The 21,228-nt window shown below is 37.5% G+C and overlaps 1 protein-coding gene across 1 annotated transcript in view; it reads left to right on the top strand.

Annotated features, from left to right (window-relative positions):
* The window catches only part of LOC145407882 (chloride channel protein 2-like), a 59,026-nt gene extending 38,092 nt beyond the window's left edge, over positions 1-20,934 (top strand). The window contains exons 13-25 of the mRNA XM_080278749.1: positions 577-692; positions 3,258-3,510; positions 3,830-3,947; positions 6,291-6,326; positions 7,313-7,476; positions 8,367-8,405; positions 11,156-11,481; positions 13,652-13,830; positions 14,941-15,055; positions 17,038-17,178; positions 17,598-17,684; positions 18,572-18,685; positions 20,803-20,934. Coding sequence (XP_080134875.1) covers positions 577-692; positions 3,258-3,510; positions 3,830-3,947; positions 6,291-6,326; positions 7,313-7,476; positions 8,367-8,405; positions 11,156-11,481; positions 13,652-13,830; positions 14,941-15,055; positions 17,038-17,178; positions 17,598-17,684; positions 18,572-18,685; positions 20,803-20,934 — 1,820 coding nt within the window. The remainder of the gene's footprint in view (positions 1-576; positions 693-3,257; positions 3,511-3,829; positions 3,948-6,290; positions 6,327-7,312; positions 7,477-8,366; positions 8,406-11,155; positions 11,482-13,651; positions 13,831-14,940; positions 15,056-17,037; positions 17,179-17,597; positions 17,685-18,571; positions 18,686-20,802) is intronic.
* Positions 20,935-21,228: the final 294 nt, after the last annotated feature.

Here is a 21,228-nt window from a genome sequence, read left to right as displayed (position 1 = left end):
CCATACTTGATAACGGGCCACACATTTCTTGTTCTCCTGATTTGACTCATAAATTTTCTTGTTTGTGGGGACGTCTTGAGGGAAAAGATTTAAAGCATGCGTTGCACATTTAATTGACTGGAAGAAACCATTATAAGGGAGAATGCTGCCTCTCCAGAAAATAAAGTCCACCACACTGCTTTGGAACACCAGGTTTGATTATGTAAATGCTGCTTGATAAACTGTCAGAACTTAGTGTAACTGTGCATAAATTGTAATAAAATTAAACCACTTTCCATATCTCATTTAAATTGATTCATTAATAATTATGATACTGTATTTGAATTATTCTGGGGCCTCAGATTAGTGAATCTTCCTCTTGCACAGTGTGCAGTAAAGCAGTGTTAGGCAGAGTATGTAAAAATTTCTTATGTGCTTCTGTGCATTTTTTTTTTTTAATAGGTACCGTATTTACAAGATAATATATTTGTGCGTTAGAACCTGTTCATCCAAACATCTAGGGAAGTGGATACACTCTTTACTGCTGTAGGAGCATCGCTGTAGTTATCTCTTCCTTGACATCTGTCCTCTCTGCAGGTGGATATTCAATAGTGGGTGCAGCAGCCCTTGCTGGTGCAGTCACCCACACCATCTCCACATCAGTTATCGTCTTTGAACTCACTGGCCAAATTACACACATTCTTCCTGTTATGGTGAGTGAATGCTAATTTTTTGCACTTGTGTGTGTGTGTGTGTGTGTGTGTGTGTGTGTGTGATGATTTCTTTAGCTGCAGCCTATTTCATGTCAAGTTTTCATTTTCATTTATTTTTGCCCTGAATTTTCCTTTGTGTCCATGATGGTGGAACTCCTTTAGCATTCAGTCCTTTTTACCTCCAGTTTATTGTGTTTCTGATTAACAATATAGTGTATCTATATGGAGTTGTTAATATCATCCAGTCATCAACCTGAGATTTTTATCCAAGGAATTTCCTTTTTTCTTTTCCCTTATTCAGTCATTATTTACAGTATGTATTTTCCAGGTACAGTTACAGACGTCATTATCATTGCAATTTTCAGTCAGATAATTTTGTAACGCCTGTATGATAATGTAGAAAATTGGTTGGACATTCAAGAGCATTTCACTAGATTTTGAAAGTCATTGCTTACTGTCTCATTATTTATTGTAATGAAGTGTATTGATACTTTGGTCCACAGTTGTACAGAGCCTAGTCCATCATGAGATCCAAAGCCAGTCTGGGAGGTAAAGACAATACTGTACCAGACTCCCAGTGAAATTCATTCATTGCCAGACGCCATGTATCCCAAACGGAGTGGCCAACATAGAGTTAATTGTTTTACAGGGAGGGTGATTACCAAATAATATTTATGTCATACCACCATATTTTGCTTATAACTCAATTCCCCATCAGTGCCTCATGTTTTCCTTTATTGTCATACTGAGTCCTTGGTGATCTGGTGGCTACTTGCATGCCTCATTGTCCGCAGACTGGGGATCAAAATCCAGGCGGGGTGGACGTATAAATAGGTGCGGTAGTTTGTCCTTACGTGTATTCTTACATACTTGTGCACCTCACTTTCACAACACAAGATAGTCCTTCAATATAACCTCAACAAAACATCACTGGGTTCACATCTTAATGACCTGGGGCCACAGTGATAACAGACACGGCATACTCACATCAGTGTCTCCTCAGTGACATACTGTATAGGGCCGTATTTATGTTAGCTTAGGAGGCATTCTAACACCTCTTCCTCGGCAGTTTATCTGACATTGTACACCTTGGTATTTCCTTGCATGTTATTTATTTACATCATTCTGATATCAGCATAGACTGCATAAATAACACAGTAGAGGTTATTAACATTCCATGTGCAGTAATAGAATTCATAGGAAAAGGTGTTGGAAAACCTTAACTAATGAAAATGTGACCCAAAGACTCCCTCATATGAACTGCCACTGCAGTAGTGCACATTTGTACTTACACATTTCACCCTGCACCAAAAATCTCCCTCATTGCCTGTGTGCCAGACATGGGTTGAGATGGGTCACTCCTCATGTAATGGAAGCTGATTTTCCTCAGCCCAAAAAATCAGATACCATTCAGAACACATAATTGCACAGCTTGAAATGTGAGCAGTATTGTTGCCTGTCCATTGAGAGACATGAATACATTTGTCATCACAGCACACATATATTCAGTGTACCGTACAGTATTGTCATGCTGCTGGATCACATACCCACTATCCACTTATGTATATCAATTTCCCAGTCTCTGTATCTCAGTCTGTCCAACTGTGATTGTATCTATCTGTCTACTTGTTATGAAATGCCATATATTCAGGGTGTTTACAACAAGATGGGTTTCAAGTCTGTTTTCACAATCACTACTCACTCCCACTTGCACTCCATGCTGTCTATCTGCTTGTTTTCACCTACCTTTTTTTATTCTACTTCATTCTCAGTCACTGTGCCTCATTTTCCCATCAGGTTCATTATCATCCTCTCACTTTTGCTTGTCATCTCCATATACAGTATCTCAAATATCATGTTTACAGTATTGATGAACTCTGGGATTAGCATCTGGTAGTAGGTTGGTAGATTATTGTTGTCTTAATTAAGGTAAATTAAGAATGTGAAAATATCATTAAAAGAGCACAGTAATATGCACATCATGTTTTGCTTTTGATAGCCAGCAGCTCAAACACCATCCTGACATCATGCACACACACATGCATTTCAGCAGTACTGCAGTAGTAGAGTGACTTCTGTGGAATTATTCTTACTAAGTAATTTCTAAGTGCCTTTAGTTATTATTGACCACATTTGTTCAAGTCCATGGCTGATTTTTGCAGTATGTAACAAAATAACTTGCTGTACAAGAATGTAAAAGTAGTTTGTTCTTCTGTATCATTGTGATCATAGTGATACAGTATTATGTTCAGTCAGTAAAAAAATACAGTAGCTGAAATTATCTGAAGTTTTTCACCATATACTTTTTTGAAGTAGTAAATGAAATACGTGAAAATAAACCTCCAGTAACTTCATGAATGTGTATGGCTGCTGTTTTTTTGAATACATTATGGAAAAGGAACACAGTTCTCTACTTCAAATTAAATGTGCAATCATTTAAGAACAAAATACAAACAGCTTAAATGCTCACTGTGAAACTGTTGATCACCTTGTTGAAGATACATCAAATACTGAGTGTACCGTACATTATCAAAATATTAACATGCATAAGGTCATTTCCACCAGATTGCTGTCCTCATCGCAAATGGCATCGCTCAGCTTCTCCAGCCCTCCGTATATGACTCCATTATCCAGATCAAGAAGCTGCCATATCTACCAGACATCCTCACAGCCACATCTGGGGCATACAATATTTATGTTGAAGACTTTATGGTGCGCGATGTTAAATACATCTGGTATGGAATAACTTACCGCCAATTAAAAAACATTTTAAAAGAGCATAAGAAAATCAGATCTTTGCCACTTGTTGATTCACCGGGTAAGTGTATCTTGAATTTACATGTAATTAAAAACTTTAGGATTTGTGTAGCAACAATTGTGGATATTTGCTTAAAATTATATGTGCTGTTATGAGATAATGACAGTACTCAGTAATTGCAGAATTACATTTTATAAACCTTCATTAACAAAAGGAGGGGAATGGTGTAGTGTACATTTGAGAACAAAGGGTTTTCTGCTGCACTCACCATATGTAAAATAATGTTGACAGAATACATGAAGTAACACATTCAGTATCACAGACTCTGTGATCTTATAGAAATATAACATAATGAAGTGATTTCTTTTTTTCACAACAGACTCTATGATCTTGTTGGGGTCAATCCAGCGATCTGAACTCATCTCCATGTTGGAAGAGCACCTGGGCAAGGACCGTCGCCTCAGAGTCATCAACAAGTGGAAATTTGCTGCTCAGAAGTACGAATTGCATTTCTTGGTTTTATATCTTACATTTTTGTTGAGCATGTAATACATGGTTTCTCAGGAATTGTGTGATAAACTTCAAGAGAATATTTTTGAACTGTGTTTAAAGTACAAAAGTCTTAAATCAACATAGGTTCCAGTTCTCAGCCAGTACAGAGCTGCAGTTACTGATGACCATATGCAGGAGTTATGAGGGCGACCATTTTCACTCTTAATGTCATGATTAATTTTAGCTCCTTAATAGTTGAACATTAATCTAATGGTGATATAGCATTTCTTATTCAAAATTAGCCCAATAATAACCTCCCAAAGTATCTCATATTTTCAAGGATACCCTGCATAAAGAGAGATTATTCACATGCATCTGTTCCATTTCCCTGTTATTCTCATCAGTAAATAATACTGTATAATGGATGTAATTATGGAAAATATATTGAATGTTACATGAAAATCTGTGGACACTCACATATTATTTGATGGGAACAGTTTATAATGATCAGTATATAGCTGTGTTAAGGATAGATCTGTCTGTCATCTTGCTAAACCTTTTATACTTTATTCATATTAACTCAACCTGTATGTGTCATCTCTCCATCTTGAAGGCTCAGGTGTAATAATAGACTAACAGTAGAATATGATACTGCTCACAAAGAATGTTTTCAAAATACTGTAATTTAGAAATACCATTGAGCTTCGTGAAATAAGTTGCAAAGAGATGAAAATCTAGGCCAGGTTAAGATGAAAGAACTACTGCAGAGAAATAGGGATGCTGTTACAGTCTGTCTTCATTCTTAAGCCTCCAGGAAACTAGCAGTGGCCCGGGGACATCCAAAGAAAATTCTAAGTGAGGTTTTGTTATTGGTGTTTCTGTAATGAGTTAAGTTTTAACACTAGAGTAATAGATGTTCATTTATGTCCATTTATATGGTATCACTGGCTACATGGTTGGATGGTTGGTATGTTGTGTGTCTGTATTACTCATTCCTCTCAGCCTGGGATTTTTTATGTTTTTTTCTGCTACTAAATTTTTTATTTAACTTAAGAAAGGACTCTGTTGTTGAAGGGGTTTAAGACTATATACAACCCTTCCAGACTGAAAAGTCTATCCTAATCGGAATTAAAGTACAGTACAGTAAAACCTCACTATAACAGAATAATTGGAGCCCAAGTCATTCCGAAAAAAGCGAAATTCTGATAAAAGTGACATCCAGGTTTCCCTCTGCTAACCCAGACTTTTTCCTATATATCAGACATTAGTCTGGATCGCACCAACAGTTTTTAAACTGTTTTCACTACCGTTACAGTACTGTACTGTATTATACACTAATCAGATGGTATAATATATATATAATGATACTGTACTGTACACTGATAAACATGTCTTTTATTTACCTTATTGTTGTGAACATGGCTGAAGTGGTCAGGCAGTCCGGACAGCTTCTGGCTTCATCAGACTTTTTCTGGTATACACCACAAGAATTTACTCCAGTAGCTCCTTGATTCCGATTAAAGCAAATTCCGGTCTATCGAAGTTCGTTATATCGAGGTTTTACTGTATCATCATCGTCATAAATTATCAAGATGAATAAAATAATCTGTATGGCAAGAACAAAACGAGAAAGACTTCCACGGGCTTAGTGGTTTAAGGAAACGTGATGAAATTAAGGATATCTTTTTGATCTTGGGAGGTTGATATTGCCAGTGTGAATGTTATGTGGAATGCTGTCCAGGATGGGGTTTCCTTGTCCATCTAGGAGAACTTTATCAGTTAATTTGTGTGTGGATGTGTATTATGATGCTTGTATAAATTGGGTAGGATGGGGTTTCTTTACTTTGAAAACTTTGCTGAGTAATTTGTGTGCAGATGTGTTACTGGTGTTTATGTTATGAGTAGGAGTGGGTTTATCTATTTATAAAAGCTTACTAGGTACTGTGTAAATGAACGTGTTTTATATGTGTACTATCAGTAGCTTTTTAAGGGTTGTTGGAAGGGTTGTTGGTGTCACTGTGGGTATAAGAGGCAGAGTGAGTTTTGTGTTTGTGGATGTTGGAGATTGTGATGTGATATGATGGGACAGATATGTGGGATCTGCATGGGTAAAATCATCTTAATGGTTGTTAAAATGAAATTAACGTTAAAGTTGCCACCATATTGAGGAAATGAAAGTGCCATTTGTTAGGGTGATGTAAGTGTTAGCCATTAACCAGCAGAACAGTTATATGTCCATTATATAACCAATAGCATAACATGTCATTGGGTAATGATATATACAGTTTAGCAGTATTCTTTTACCGTCAGTAATAATACAAAATACTTTAATTATCCTTTGGTAATAGACTGCCAGCACCGATGAGACGCAATACTCTCAGTGGGTAGGTAGAATCATGATTTTTGGCAGTGTTATAGCTTAAAATTATACTTTTTTTCTGCAGTGTCACATTGATTGTTGAGTCTTCAGGATTTGTTTAGTTTATGGCATTTTTTATAGTATTAGATGTGTATGTAATGTTTACAGTGCAGCATTTTGGTAGTGTTTGTGGTTTAGCTTTGTCATTACTTTATGTATTTGTAATATACTATATACCAGTACTTATTTTTATTTGCATATATTTTTGTGGTTTGTGTATTTAATTTTTCAGAAATTATGTGTGCCTTTTCTGACCACAGATATTCATGAGTAACATAATCTTTTTCGGTCAGAAGGTACAGTGTTCTTTGTTTACATTTTTTCTTATCTCTGGACCTTTATGTTCTTATTATATATCAGAGTAAAATATTAATCAGTTTTGTTACACATTTATTATGTGTTATAATATACCGTACATTAATTAACAGAATCTGATTTTTTTTTTTTTTTTTTTTTTTTTTTATATACATATATATATATATATAAATAGGTATGGAAGGCTAAATTCCAGTACAAGTAAATTTATCTATATTACTCACATCACCAGTACTAAGTCCAGGCAACATCGCTTTGATTCTTGTGTCTGTGGTCAGCAAAGGGTTAAACTCAATAAGGATATTAACAAATAAAAATTCAAATATTACTTGCAGTTAAGTAGAGAGTGTGTTTTCTACTTATAACAGCAGGAGACTTAACTATGATTTTATAACAGTTTTTTGTGTACATAATACTGGCTACACTTAATTTTTAATAATGTTTCTTCCATAATGATTGCAATAATGTTTATGCAATGTTTTAATAATGTTTCTTATATAATCATTCTTTAAAATTAATTCTGTAATGATGTATATTTTGCACATTTTGTTCTTAGGTTACAACATAGGCTAGTGCATAATATTGTTCAGTTGTAAATTGGTTAGAGCTTTAACACAGCACTGTTTCCCTCACTAGAGCCCTTGAAGCTGAACAGGCCCAGAAGGAAGCAGATGAAAAGCTAAAAGATGAGGAGAGGAGAAAAATGAAGCAGCGACTGATTGATATTGCAGAAGCGAGAAAACGGAAAACTGGCATCGTACCCTCAGCAAAACTGGCACTAGTAGCTGGGCTAGGTGGAGGTATGTCAGTTAAGCAGTTCTGTTTGTTTGATTTTTTTTCATTAATTTTCCCTCTAAGTTATATAATAGATTGGTGTTACCTTGGAAGCAGTTCATTTTTGTCAAATCTTTAAAGTACAGATCAGAGTCCATCCCTTTTTGCGAAGCCACAATATTGAGAAAAATGTTTTGATATATGATTACGTGGTTTAGCCCTTGCCATTTCTGAAGATGAAGTTTGTATTGTTTACTGTACAGTATTACTAATGTCACAGTTCATGTAAAGGTGCAACCATGTTTTGAGCTCTACAGAATTCATTAGGAAGAACTTGAATCTAAGAAAGAAAAGATCAGATTATTATTATTATTACAGCGAAGTTAAGCAACGTTGGGTCTGGTTAGTACTTGGATGGGTGACCGCCTGGGAACACCAGATGCTGTTGGCATCCCTACGTCAAGTGGGGTTGGTGGAGGATTAGTGCCCCTCCCTGTAAAACAATTAACTCTAAGCCATTGGCCACCCCATTTGGGATACATGGCGTCTGGCAATGGATGGATGGATGGATTATTATTATTATTATTATTATTATTATTATTATTAATATCATCATCATTATCATCATCATCATCAACTCTTCAAGTGTTTAAAAAAAATCAAAATATCAAACATTACTTAGTTGGCTGAGAAGAGGGTACTGAATGCTCATTGCTTTGAAAAGTGGTGTGTCAGTACCTAATGTAATGTTCTTGAATCCACATCTGCTTGTATTCTTCTCTTAACTGCAATTGATACTTCTAGAGGTATGGAAGTATATCAACACATTTTCGTGAAGATTTTTTACGAATATTTGCCCTACAGTACCTTTGTTTTTCCTTTTTTCCTGTAACTTATTTTTTATTTTTTATAACAGCAATGACTGCCACTGCTGGTGTTGGTTTAAACTTTGAAGGTATAGTAGTTGCACAGTTGAATGTGTGAACCTTCTCCCCAAGAGTGTATTGGAGTGATGGACCCTCTTTTTTGATGCATTGAATATTTTGTGACCATTCCACTCACTGGTATTTCAGTTAAGAGTAGGACTTCATATTTCGAGTGTGATATGTGGCAGCTAGTTTGTAACCAGCCATACTGTTGTTACCCTTAGACAGGAAACTCAGCCATAAATAAAGAATCCAAGTCTAAGCCAAGATTCTTACAGTACTGAACTGCATCACAAGTGTTATTACACATCAGAGGTTTCTTGTTCTCAACAGTTTCCAGCGACTGTTTGGAAGTAATCAGTTGGTTTTGAAATTTCATTAAGCTCTGAGCCCTTTGAAAACTTCAGCTATACAATGACCAGTCCCATTTTGATGATCCTCAAATGGAAGCCAGGCATCATTTTTATTGTATTTAATTCCATATGTGAAGACACAGAGCTGATAAGCTTGGGAAGTAGGCAAAACAGTTAGAAGTATTTTATAGTTCTATATATATTTCTTATAACTGTTTGCTCATCTTAAATGCCAGGACCAACTTGCCTAGCCCCAGGCTCCAACGCTCCTCATGGGGCAACATAGGATCGGATGATGGATGGATAATTGTTTGCAGTCTTTTCATTTTTTTCATGTTAGAGCCTGTGTATATTCTGTGTATATGTTATAGTTGCAGAAATTATAGAAATATATAAGATAGTATTTAATATTTTATTTTAAAAATTACAGCACACATGTATCTTTCATACATCCACATTGTTGCTTGTGAATTTTGGATGATTTTTGCAGCTTTTCCTTCTCATTTTTTTTTTTAAATCTTATTTCCATTGTTGCTTATTAAAGCCCCTTTAACCTTTAAATTATGATTCTCGTCAGTTTTAACTCAGCTTTATACTGAGCCCATTGACCTGAATAAGACTGTTTTCGTCTGTGTGCTTAAGTTGCCACCACATCCTTTCCTTTTGTTCATTTGAATAGATAATTCTCACCATTTCTGTCACCTAACAGTGTACAGCAATCACCACCTGCTGGTATTTTCTGTTTTTTTCCATGATTAATTACTGTTTTCATGTAACCCCTTGAATCCAGTTGTGTATTTTGTATTTTTTTCTTTCTACTTCCAGATAATTTTATTCTACTTTCTTCTGAATCATATTGTATAATTGTGGCAAGATTTAATTATGAAAGTCAACACCGTATTGAAGAGGTCAGGGAGTCATAGTTAGCATCATTTATATCAGTAATCATGGTCTTCAGTACTGTGCTTTGATTTGTAATGAACTACATTTTCAGTCTATCTATTGAATTACCGTATTATACTTTTGCCATAGATGTATTGGTAATGATCAGTGACATGCCCAAATAATCTGTCTATCTATCTATTGCCAGACGCCTCAATCCCGTTTTGGGTGGCCACAAACAAATCACCTCCAAGTTGCCCTGTCCCCTGCCATTTCACTGCCCTGCTCCCAACTCACACCCCCCTCTCTCATATACCTCTCCACCCCATCCCTCCATCTCATCCTCGGCCTTCCCCTTCCTCTCCCCCCCTCCACCTCACTCACATACACTCTCTTCGTAAGTCTTTCACCCTCCATCCTCTCCACATGGCCAAACCACCTCAGTGTGTTCCTCATAACACTTCCTATCACATCCACATCCACACCACAACGCTTCTTTATATCCTCATTCGTCAGCCTGTCTCTCCATGTGACTCCACAGGCTCCTCTTAAATAACTCATTTCCACGGCTCTCACTCTTGACTTGTGTCCTTCCAACAACGTCCAAGCTTCACTTCCGTACGTTAGAGTTGGTATCACAATACTGTCATGTAGTAACTTTATCACTTCCATGCTCACTTCCCTGTTTCTTATCACTGCTTTCAAAGAACCAGCAACCTTTCTTCCCTGCTGTACCCTTTCAAGCACTTCACCCTCCAAACCTCCATCCTTACTCATGACACTACCCAAGTACTTAAACATACTCACATTTTCCAATTCCTCACCATCAAAGTCAGTAAAATGCTGATTTCCATTTTTTTTTTTTTTTTTTTTTTTAATGCATTAATAAATATATTGTCATATAGCGCAATAGCCTGATACAGTACATTGTATTAACATTCTTATTATTTGGGTATTCCTCTATAGCTTTCCTCCAGTCATTTGTAATATTTACATTCTTTATGTGTTATTCATTACAACCGCAGTCCCCCAAAATATTTTAATATGTTGTGATGTAGAATAGAAAGAATGATACGTTACCGTGTACTTCTTATTCCTAGACAAAGTGGGTCAAGGAAACCAGTTCACCATGTTTGTGTTAGGTAACATTTGAAGGTCATGATTATTTATTTATTTATTTTTTATTCTAGTAGCGTTCCTTTGATGAAATTTAATTAAGTCATAAAGTGCAGGAGGAAGAGTTGAACTGTAGGAACTTGTAATTTATTCTAACTGCTGTATATGAAATATTGGCAACAGAAACTAGACTTAGAATGCTGTATTGTTTAGTAATATTTATACTCTCATATGGAAGAGGAATGTTATCATTCTGTGGCATAGTGCCAGGTTATATAAAGGTCTCTTATTCCCCTCCCTATCTCCCACTCCCCTAAAAGGGATATGGAATGCTGCCACCAAGCTCTGCTATTTTCTAACTTGCCTACTCATTTTGAAACTAGCTTCCAATTGTAATCTGTATAACACTTTGTTTCATCATGCTGCAGATGAGAAGGATTCCCTGTTGACACCTGCCACTATTGCTGCCACCTCCACCACCACTTCTGCCAGCACAAGCAACAGGACTACTACAGGATTCCTTACCTCCACTCCTGTGTCCACTCAGTCCTCTGCTCCAACATCCACCACCAGCAGCATTGCCACCACAGCCTCAGCCCCAAGCATTACTGTTCAATCATCAACGGAGGACAACAGTACTATAGAAAAGAAGGGTAATCAGGAGCGGCGGCCGTCAAGGTTTGAAGTGACAAAAGTGGAGACACCAAGCAAGCAGAACGAGTCAACAGTAACAGTGCAGATTGATCCTGTGGAGGTATATACAGGTTACACACCACATACAGTATTGTATTGTCTTGTCAATATAGCTGGCATACTGTATACTGTAATATTTATACTTCAGCTTTCTTGTGCGAATTATCAACTACTCAGTAGTTGTAGCATCATAATATGATATTGCTTCCCAGTTAAAATATTTTTTTTTTTTTTTTTTTTTTTTTTTTTTTTTTTTTTGACAAACACTATATATTGAAACAATAGAACAGGTAAGTATGGTATATAATTGAGAATATTTACATATGGTATACATCATGGAAATAGTAAAGTATTAAAACACAGAATGATAAATGAAGTAGTAGCTGTTGCCCGAGGCTCATATGAAACATGAACTTGGTGGACTGTAGGCTGAAGTTGCCCCTTTCTAGCTGCAGCACACCAGCCCCTTCTCAGGTCAGGGAGGAAGTTGTGAGATATTAAGATAAATAGGGCAGCTGAACTATGTGTTCCTGGTTATGTCAGTGCCTTGGCATGAAGGCATCCCTCTATCTATCTATCTATTGCCAGACGCCTCAATCCCGTTTGGGGTGGCCACAAACAAATCGCCTCCAAGTCGCCCTGTCCCCCGCCATTTCACTACCCTGCTCCCAACTCACACCCCCCTCTCTCATATACCTCTCCACCCCATCCCTCCATCTCATCCTCGGTCTCCCCCTCCCTCTTCCACCCTCCACCTCACTCACATACACTCTCTTCGTCAGTCTTTCACCCTCCATCCTCTCCACATGGCCAAACCACCTCAGTGTGTTCCTCACAACGCTTCCTATCACATCCACATCAACACCACAACGCTCCTTTATATCCTCATTCGTCAGCCTGTTTCTCCACGTGACTCCACAGGCTCCTCTTAAATAACTCATTTCCACTGCTCTCACTCTTGACTTGTGTCCTTCCAACAATATCCAAGCTTCACTTCCGTACGTTAGAGTTGGTATCACAATACTGTCATGTAGTAACTTTTTTACTTCCATGCTCACTTCCCTGTTTCTTATCACTGCTTTCAAGGAACCAGCAACCTTTCTTCCCTGCTGTACCCTTTCAAGCACTTCACCCTCCAAACCTCCATCCTTACTCATCACACTACCCAAATACTTAAACGTACTCACATTTTCCAATTCCTCACCATCCAACCTCGCTATACATTCACTGACTTCACCTCTCTCAAAGACCATCACTTTACTCTTCCCTACATTCACCTTTAGGTTCCGTTTCTTACACACTCTCTCAAACTCATCCACCAAGCCTTGCAGCTCCCCTTCGTCTTCACTCAACAACACAGTATCATCTGCAAACAACAGTACAGGGAGGCATCCCTCACCAACACTAATACTGTATATATGCTGCATATATATGCAGGTGTATATATATATATACCAGGTATATATATATATATACCAGGTATATATATATATATATAAATCCTGTCTTCTGCTTCCCACTATTTCCTGTGAAGTAGTCCCCTTGGGCATGTATACAGTGATCCCAGCAGTTTTTCCAAGATTCCATGCATTGCTGGAAGTCCTCAGTTGTGACTGTATTGAGCAGCTCCTTTGAATTTGCCTGGATCTTCTTACTTGTGTCAAAACGATGCCCTTTCAGCTCGAGTTTCACCTTAGGATACAGGAAAAAGCCGCAGGGGGCGAGCTAAGGTGAATAAAGGGGATGAGGAATGACTTATGTTTTTGGAAGCCAGGAACTACCTAACAACAAATGATGTGTGGGCGGGTCCATTGTTGTGGTGAACCCAGTCATTTTTCCATCTGAGGACTTCCAGGGATTTTTGGAATCTTGGAAAAACTGCTGGGATTGCTATGTACATGCCCAAGGGAACTACTTTGAAGAAGATGGTGGAAAGTAGAAATTAGTGTTAGTAATTTTTCTTTCATGGTCAAATTCCCTGAACTTTTGGGTATCACCTCATATTAAACACACACACACACACACACACACACACACACACACACACACACACACACACACACACACACACACACACACACACACACACACACACACACACACACACACACACACACACACACACACACACACACACACACACACACACACACAATTAGGTATGATATGATAAATCTCTTGAGGGACAGTTTAATATTTCTTGTAATACATGGATACACTATCTTTATCAGATACATTCGGGGTCAGACTCTGCCTTGGACAAAGCCGAGATTCCCAAGTGTAACACACTCCCTCGCAAATCAATACTTAAGAAGACCAACAGCTTCATCCTCCACCCAGTGTCCTCATCATCACCGTTTATGTCGCCTCAGCACACTCCATATGCCACTGTGCATGCTGGGGATTCAAAGTAAGTCATTGTATCAGGATTTAGTTTATATGCAGGGGAATATAAAGCACATATGTATGGATGGTTATGCCTCAGAATTCTGAGATCTGAATGGTGTGGGAATGAGTGTGTGACCTATTTCATATTATATGCTAGCTGATTAGCGTCCCCCATTTGTCATGTTTTTCTGTTGTCTTGCTTGTTGGAAACCATCTCACCCTATCATTTGTTGGAATGAAGAGCTTTCAGTAGTGATGATGAAGAAAGGCTGTTTAATATAGGGGTTAGTTAGGGAAGAAGTACAAGTCATTAGAAATAATGGATGCTACAGTGCATGCCAATGATTCAAAATAAGTCCTTTTATTCAGAGGAAGATTAGTGAGAATGGTGAGGGAAAGGGCAGAGAAATAGGAGTGTTTGAAAGCATGAAAGATGTTTGTGAAGATAAAGTAGCCTGGAGGCAGTTCTGTCATGTCTGTCCCTTGTTTGGGGTTCCTTTGAGCAAGTAAGGTATTGAAAGTACAGGTAATCATAATGTTGGTGGTGAAGATAATGATGGTAATAATAATGACAGTGATGATGATGGTGATGGTGATAATGACAAAGGTGATGATGGCGATATTGATGCTGTTGATATACTGTACAGGGAAATGGCTGTTAGATGAAATGGTTGGTTAGAGAAGAGGTGAAAATTAAAAGAAACAATACTCATAGGAAGTAACTGCATCAGGAGGAAGGTAATACAGTATGCTGGGAAAATTCATTAGGTAGAGAGGTTGGTTAGAGTAGAAGCAGAGGGTAAAATAAGCAGTGCAGCTGTATGAAAGGGATTGGCTGTTTGATGAAGAAGTGTAATAAAGAAACCTAGAATATTTTTTAGTATATATGTTTTGTGGTTGCCTTGTAGATTTAGTATATGTATTGCTGTTGTTTACTAGTGTTCACTATAAACAGAGTAAAAATATAAACAGTTCTTTAAGAATTGTATGGTAGTCGTTTCAAGCTTACATGACAAATCTAATGGGGATGCTTGTTTGGCTATGCTTGAAGTATTTTTACTGTCTCTCTTTATTTTAGTACGTGTTTACACTAATACAATTTTGTAATACTGATAATTCTTTCATGCAACAGACTTCGACAAGCTTTTGAAGCTGTGTTGAGAAAAACAAGTTTAAGAAAAATGGATGATAAAAATGGGCACAGTAGTCAAAACATCAACATGGGCAGCACAAAAAAAGTAACCTTGGTAAGTACTTTTTTTTGTACAGTTATATACTTATATAAATATTTCATTTAATGCATTCTGCCCTGGGATGGTACTGGAGAGGGATGCCTTCATGGGGTGGCACTGATAACAACCATTCAGCTCCAATGCCTGGTTATACAGACATCCCTCACCTTCTTCTGTACCCCTCAAAAGGAGAATGGTGGACTGCAGGAGGATGGCAACTTCAGCATGCAGTCCTCTGGGTTCACATTTCAGATGAATCTGAGGCTTTAACTACTAATTCTGCTTGCCACCAGCCCAGGGATATAATTTATGTTTTATTCTCGTTGCTACCAGATAGTTATACAGACAGAGCACGCTGGTGGAAAGGAGATTAATTTAGGAAATATCTAACACCCACGGTTTATCAAGTATCTCCTCAGCTGAATTAAATAATCTGGCAGTAGCAAAATAATAAAACAAAAAACACATCATAGAATTGAAGGGATTAATGGGCTTTAAGGAGTTTTATTTTCACCAGCAAAGAGACCTCTTAGCACTTCTTTCTTACCACTTCAGATCTTCATATGATGTGTTAATATTTGCTTGCATAGGACTATATGTATGGTATGCAGTTTACATTGATGTTATAAAGGAATAACTTACATACGAGAGAATAGTAAGGTCTAATATGCAGAATAAATCACAAAGGAAAAATTGCAAGGAGCATCTGTGACCACCAAGAGTACAAGCCTTGGAAGCCTAGTGCCTTGCATATTATTCCTTTTAAGATGCCTGCCACAGATTTGTCTTATAACATAAGATGGATAAATGATCAGTGTATGTTAATAGCAGTGTCTCACTGTTGATACAAGGTTAACCCCGGTCAGTCTGATGATATACTGTATTATTATATTTTGCTGTCCCAAGACAGTTTTATTCACCATGTGAGACTTTTCAGACTGGAGGGGTTAGATATAGCCTTCATTAATTCTTTCACTATTCTTGATTTTCTTCATTCATTGAGTAAAATCTTCAGGTGGTAGCCTAACTAAAATGGAAAAATTTCCTCATAGTAAAGGAATTAAGAGTTCAGTTTATTTTTCTCAAACTATGGTACAGTACTCCCTCGATATAACAAACTAATTAGTATCAAACCCTTTACATTAAAGCCAGTAGTTCATCAAAGCCGAACACCATGCTGTTCAGTAACTAAGATCGTTAAGTATAGTGCGTTGTCCGGGCGCACAGCTGTACATAGTAACATACAGTTAGGTCTAAATGACTCTTTTTCTCAATAATTGCTCTATTTGTGGCTTCTCTCACAATGCTGGTCACCTAGAGACTGATGCTGCATTCTGCGGGATATGGAGGAGTGTGTGTGTGTGTGTGTGTGTGTGTGTGTGTGTGTGTAGGGATGCCATGCTGGATGGTGTTTTTGATGGTGTTTTCTGCACTTCCATTCTTTTACTGATCAAAAATTCATTAAATGATCATAACATTCGGCCAGTTCAAGGTGGTCAGCAAAACCAATATTTGTTAAAAGAGAGTTCAGTGTATGGAAGGTTTACAGTACTGTATATAGATTTCTTAATGGCCAGTTTATTTGTAACTACAGCATTGTCTGTGTCATTATCAAAATTATATTAATATTGTATTGTACTAGAGGAGATAAAGATTTAATGTGAAAAATATATTAGTAAAAGTGTCAGTAACATAGAAAATTATTAAAATGTAACATGCAAAATAAATCAGAGGAAGAGCGTTACCAATGCTCCCAAAGTTGACAAGATCAGACTTGTGTTCCAGAGATATCCATTTTTCACACAGTTGTTGTTATAAACTGGAGGAATTGGCAAATCAGCTTTATCAGTAGCAATGGAACTTCTGTTAGCACTCTTTGTGTAATATTGCAAAAGAGAATGTCTGAAAAAGGTAACTTATAATGAGGACTCTGTATTTCTTAACAGGAAATGGAAATGGTTGAGATTACAGTTCGTTTTCTCTATATTCCTTACTAGCCAATGGAGAGAATGGTTGAGATGACCCTTGAAGAGCAGCGGCGGTGGGAGGAAGAGGAACTGAACAAGGAAGTGGACTTCAGCAAGTGTCATATTGACCCTGCACCATTCCAGCTGGTAGAAAGAACATCACTGCTAAAAGTACGTCACTGGGAAAATACAGAGTTGTTCTTACTGTACATTGTATATCCAGTCCAATTTTTGTGTTGCAGAAATGGCTGAATCAACATTACCAGTGTCTGCCTTTTATCATTTTTTTCCTTCCATAACTCTCTTAGTATTATGAGCCATCACAACTCTCACTGGAAATTTGTTAGTAGCTATCAAGAAATGTTCATATTTGCTGACTGGTATAATGTATCACCAATAACTATAGTTCTTGTTCTTAAGTGTTAGTGTGTATGTGTGCTGGTGGATGGATGGGTGTTTCCTATTTGTAAAGCTTTTCCTTTTTTTTTTTTTTTTTTTTTTTTTTTTTTTTTTTTTTTTAATACTTGGAAACAGGATGATGGTGATGGTGATCAAGGATTGAACAATTGTATGACTTTTTTTTCCTTTAGGTCCACTCCCTGTTCTCCATGCTAGGCCTCAACCATGCCTATGTCACTGCCATTGGACGCATCATTGGTGTTGTGGCATTGAAGGAGGTTCGTATATAGCATATTGCTGCAGGAGTTGTGTAATTTGCATTAGCAATAGATTTAAGTCACCTGTGGTCTGTTAACCTATTCTTCAAGTTATTTTTCTTTTCTGAGCTACAGCAGACTTAGAAACTGAATTTAAGTTATTACATCTTTCCATTTTGGTAATTCATGCTAAACTAATACAGAATATGAAGCTTAATGTTAAGTTACTCATCAAATGGTGTTTTCACATTATTCTTTTGCTAAGCTGATATCCCAATTATTTTTTTCTGTCACTTCATTATTTTGTATTTTATAGTCAGTGTATTTAGCTATTCACTTTTCATTTTCTGTTGCATTACATAAAATCCTGTGTCTGTTTCCTTTTCTTGTACTGTATTTGGTACTGGTAGTTCTTTATCTCCATTCCCTTTTGTCTTGTAGTCAGTAATTTCCTGTGTCCATTCCCTTTTGTCTTGTATATGGTAGTTTCCTGTGTCCATTTCCTTTTATCTTGTACTCAGTAGTTTCCTCTGTCCATTTCCCTTTATCGTACATAGTATCCTCTTTCAATCTTTTCTTACCAATGGGCAGTTACATGAGCAATTTTCTGGCAACTTTTCCTTGGCAACTCCATGTGGTGACTGTAACTGCAAAGTTGCTATATGAATGTCACCAAGGTAGAGTCGCCAGAGAAAATTCAACAGAAAGAAATGCTCCTGTGACACCTTGCCTATCTAGTTTTGTCTTTCCATTTGTTGTTATCTTACATGCCACTAGCCTTCTCTTTCTGTTTCCTGCCATTTTCTCGTGCTGTATATATTTTCCTCTTACATAGTTTTGTTTTTCACTGTCTTGTTGCCTTTTATCATTTTTTTTTTATTTGGCTGTACTCACCATTGACCTTGCAGCTGAGGAAAGCCGTTGAATCCACAAATTCTGGCGACTTCCCTAAACGTAGGCGGGATAGGGGCGTTGGGGGCACATTCAGGGAAAAGTTTTTGAGGACCACTATAAGGAGAAAGGTTTATTTCATTTGATTAAAATTTTGCCTTTTCATTTTTTGTTTGCGTTTAGTGTGTGCATGCAGTTGTTTTGATACCCACGTTGAGCGTGTTTTTTGGTCTTGGTTTGTTCCTGAATTTTGAAACTAATTTTACTTTGTCTGCTGTAAATAATCCAGCTGTAGTTTGTCATCAATATTCAGCTTATGATGAGTCCATTGAAATCAGGTAGTGTTGATCCATACAGATGGACCTTTTTTGATGAATGTAATTGTAAATGATAAATGGCGAATGAAGGGGAATGAAGCCTGGTCTTACTCTAAATGGCCTTGGAGAAGTTTGTAACATCTTTTTCTTAGGAATTTATTCAGCACTGTGCACCTTTATGTCCATTTGTATGTTACTGATGCAAACTGTGTTGATGTTAAAGTTCAGTTTCATTTATAGAGGCTCCAGCATGCTTGTATGTGTCAGCCTTGGTCATCTAATTGTGGCTGTCCATGCTGCTCGATCTCTGGCAGCCTCCCTCTTCAGTCCCATATCCCAGAGGTCGCACCTTCTGACCTCATCCCAGGTCTTTTTCAGTCTGCCTCTTGCAGCCCCACCCCTGTCATTCACACTTCTTTCGTTCTGCACCCAGTTGTCGTTCCCATCCTATCCACATGTCCGAACTATGTCAGTTTACCCCTCCTCATCACAACACCAATACACTTAGTTCCATCCTTCCTCTCAACTCTTCCATCATAAATCTAGACCCTCCAGGCCTTACATTTAAGGATGCACTGCACATCCAGCTAATCATTGTCATTTCTGTACGTATTAAAGCCATATAAATAACATGCACGAGAATATTAAGTGTAGTATGCAGAATAAACTACTAATGATGGGGTGCTGTGAAACCTCCTATGCCACCTAAGATATGGTCCTCAGCATCTTATAAGTCCTCAGCATCTTATAATTACCTTTGGTTTCAGGTATAGTACAGTATTTGTGTGTCGATACTTATAATCAAAGATAAATTAAAAGTGACACAGTCACAGAACAGTACTTGAACTGTAGGCCTTCTCATATTTTAAATATATGATTCTGGTCATATACTAGACACTGTTCCTCAGGACTCAGCAGTCTTATGCACAGCACACATTCTCAAATCATCACTTGTGTGCTTGTCATAAAAGGTAGATGGTTGCCATCATTGTTGGGAAGCAGTACCATGGTAGTGGTGTGAGCCCAAAAGCATGGTAGCTGGCTTTGCAGAGCACTCTTAGGCAGCGGTCTTCTATAGATTTACGCAATCAGACTGCAGTTGGAACTATAACCTATACATATCTCATACTTAGCTAAACTTCTTTTCCCTGATGTAGTCTGAACTCACTGTCTTGGGCGGCAGCTGGCCAAGGAGAAGTAAAATTCCAGATTCAAATCTGATGCCCAAGGTTAGGGTTGGCAAGTGCAAAGGCCTTAAAAAAAAATATACATATATATATAAAATAAATAAACTTTGATGCTACTTGTTAGTGACACAGCAATAATGCTGAAGCAATGTTGCACCCAGTGTCTTTGTTACTGCTTTCAGTTGAAAAAAAAAAAAAAATGCTGAAGCTATTGCACCCAGTGTCTTTGTTACTGCCTTCAGTTAAAAAAAAAAAAAAAAAAAAAAAAAAAATCATGATTGTATGGCCTTGGTGTTCTAAAATATACTGTATACATAATGTAAGATGTAAATGGTTGGTTCATGGAACTAAAAATATGGAAACGACCGGAAAAATTACTATACAGTACAGTATTTGTAAATTTCTAATGAATGGGTCAAATGGTAAGAGTTGTGGAGTGCTGACCCAGACTGATGGCTGTGTGTAGGTAAATTCTCCTCTACCAGTGCATGTGTGGCAGTGGCTGGCTATCTTATGCAAGTACCTGCTTGACCTGGTGAAGGTAAAATGAGGGTTTGTCTTCAGTAAAACCTGTTATTTAGTATTATATTCAGGTGCCTTTATGACCTACTACTGTATTAGAGGAAGAAAATAAAGTGTTTAGTAAGAAATATTGTACATAAGTCAGTGAAGTAATGCTTCATATTCAGGCTGTTAAGTTCAGTAGTAAGACGCTTAATACATTTTTGGTATTATTCTCCTCAGTTACGGAAGGCCATAGAAGAAACCAACTCAGGAGAATTTCCTAAAGCTGACCCAGCCACAACTGCTGCTGCCCCACCCAGTGATGCTGACACCTCCAGTAAACAGAATAAGTCATCCGAGTCTAAGCAGTGACAAGTTGTTTGGAAGAGAGATCATGGACTTCGTAGAAGTCTAGAGATATCACTGACAATCCTTTCAATCCAGTGACATAAATTTCCAATATATCCTCACTGTGTGGCTCTGGAGAATGATGCCTTCATATAGTGGCACCAGTGTGACAGGGCAGTAAAACTGTCCAGTTAATTAAACATCTCTCAGTCCCCTCCCTATCCCCTGAAAGGAAGCGGTGAACTGCAAAAAAAAAAAAAAAAAAGGGCAACTTTGTCATACAGTCCACCAGGTTCATGTTCATATGAGCCTGGGATT

Source organism: Coenobita brevimanus, chromosome 8, assembly GCF_032717465.1.
Source record: "Coenobita brevimanus isolate Jiangsu-jjx chromosome 8, ASM3271746v2, whole genome shotgun sequence".
Taxonomy (NCBI): Eukaryota; Metazoa; Arthropoda; class Malacostraca; order Decapoda; family Coenobitidae; genus Coenobita; species Coenobita brevimanus.
The sequence above is the reverse complement of the archived record's forward strand: the minus strand, read 5'-3'. Positions and strand labels throughout refer to the sequence as shown.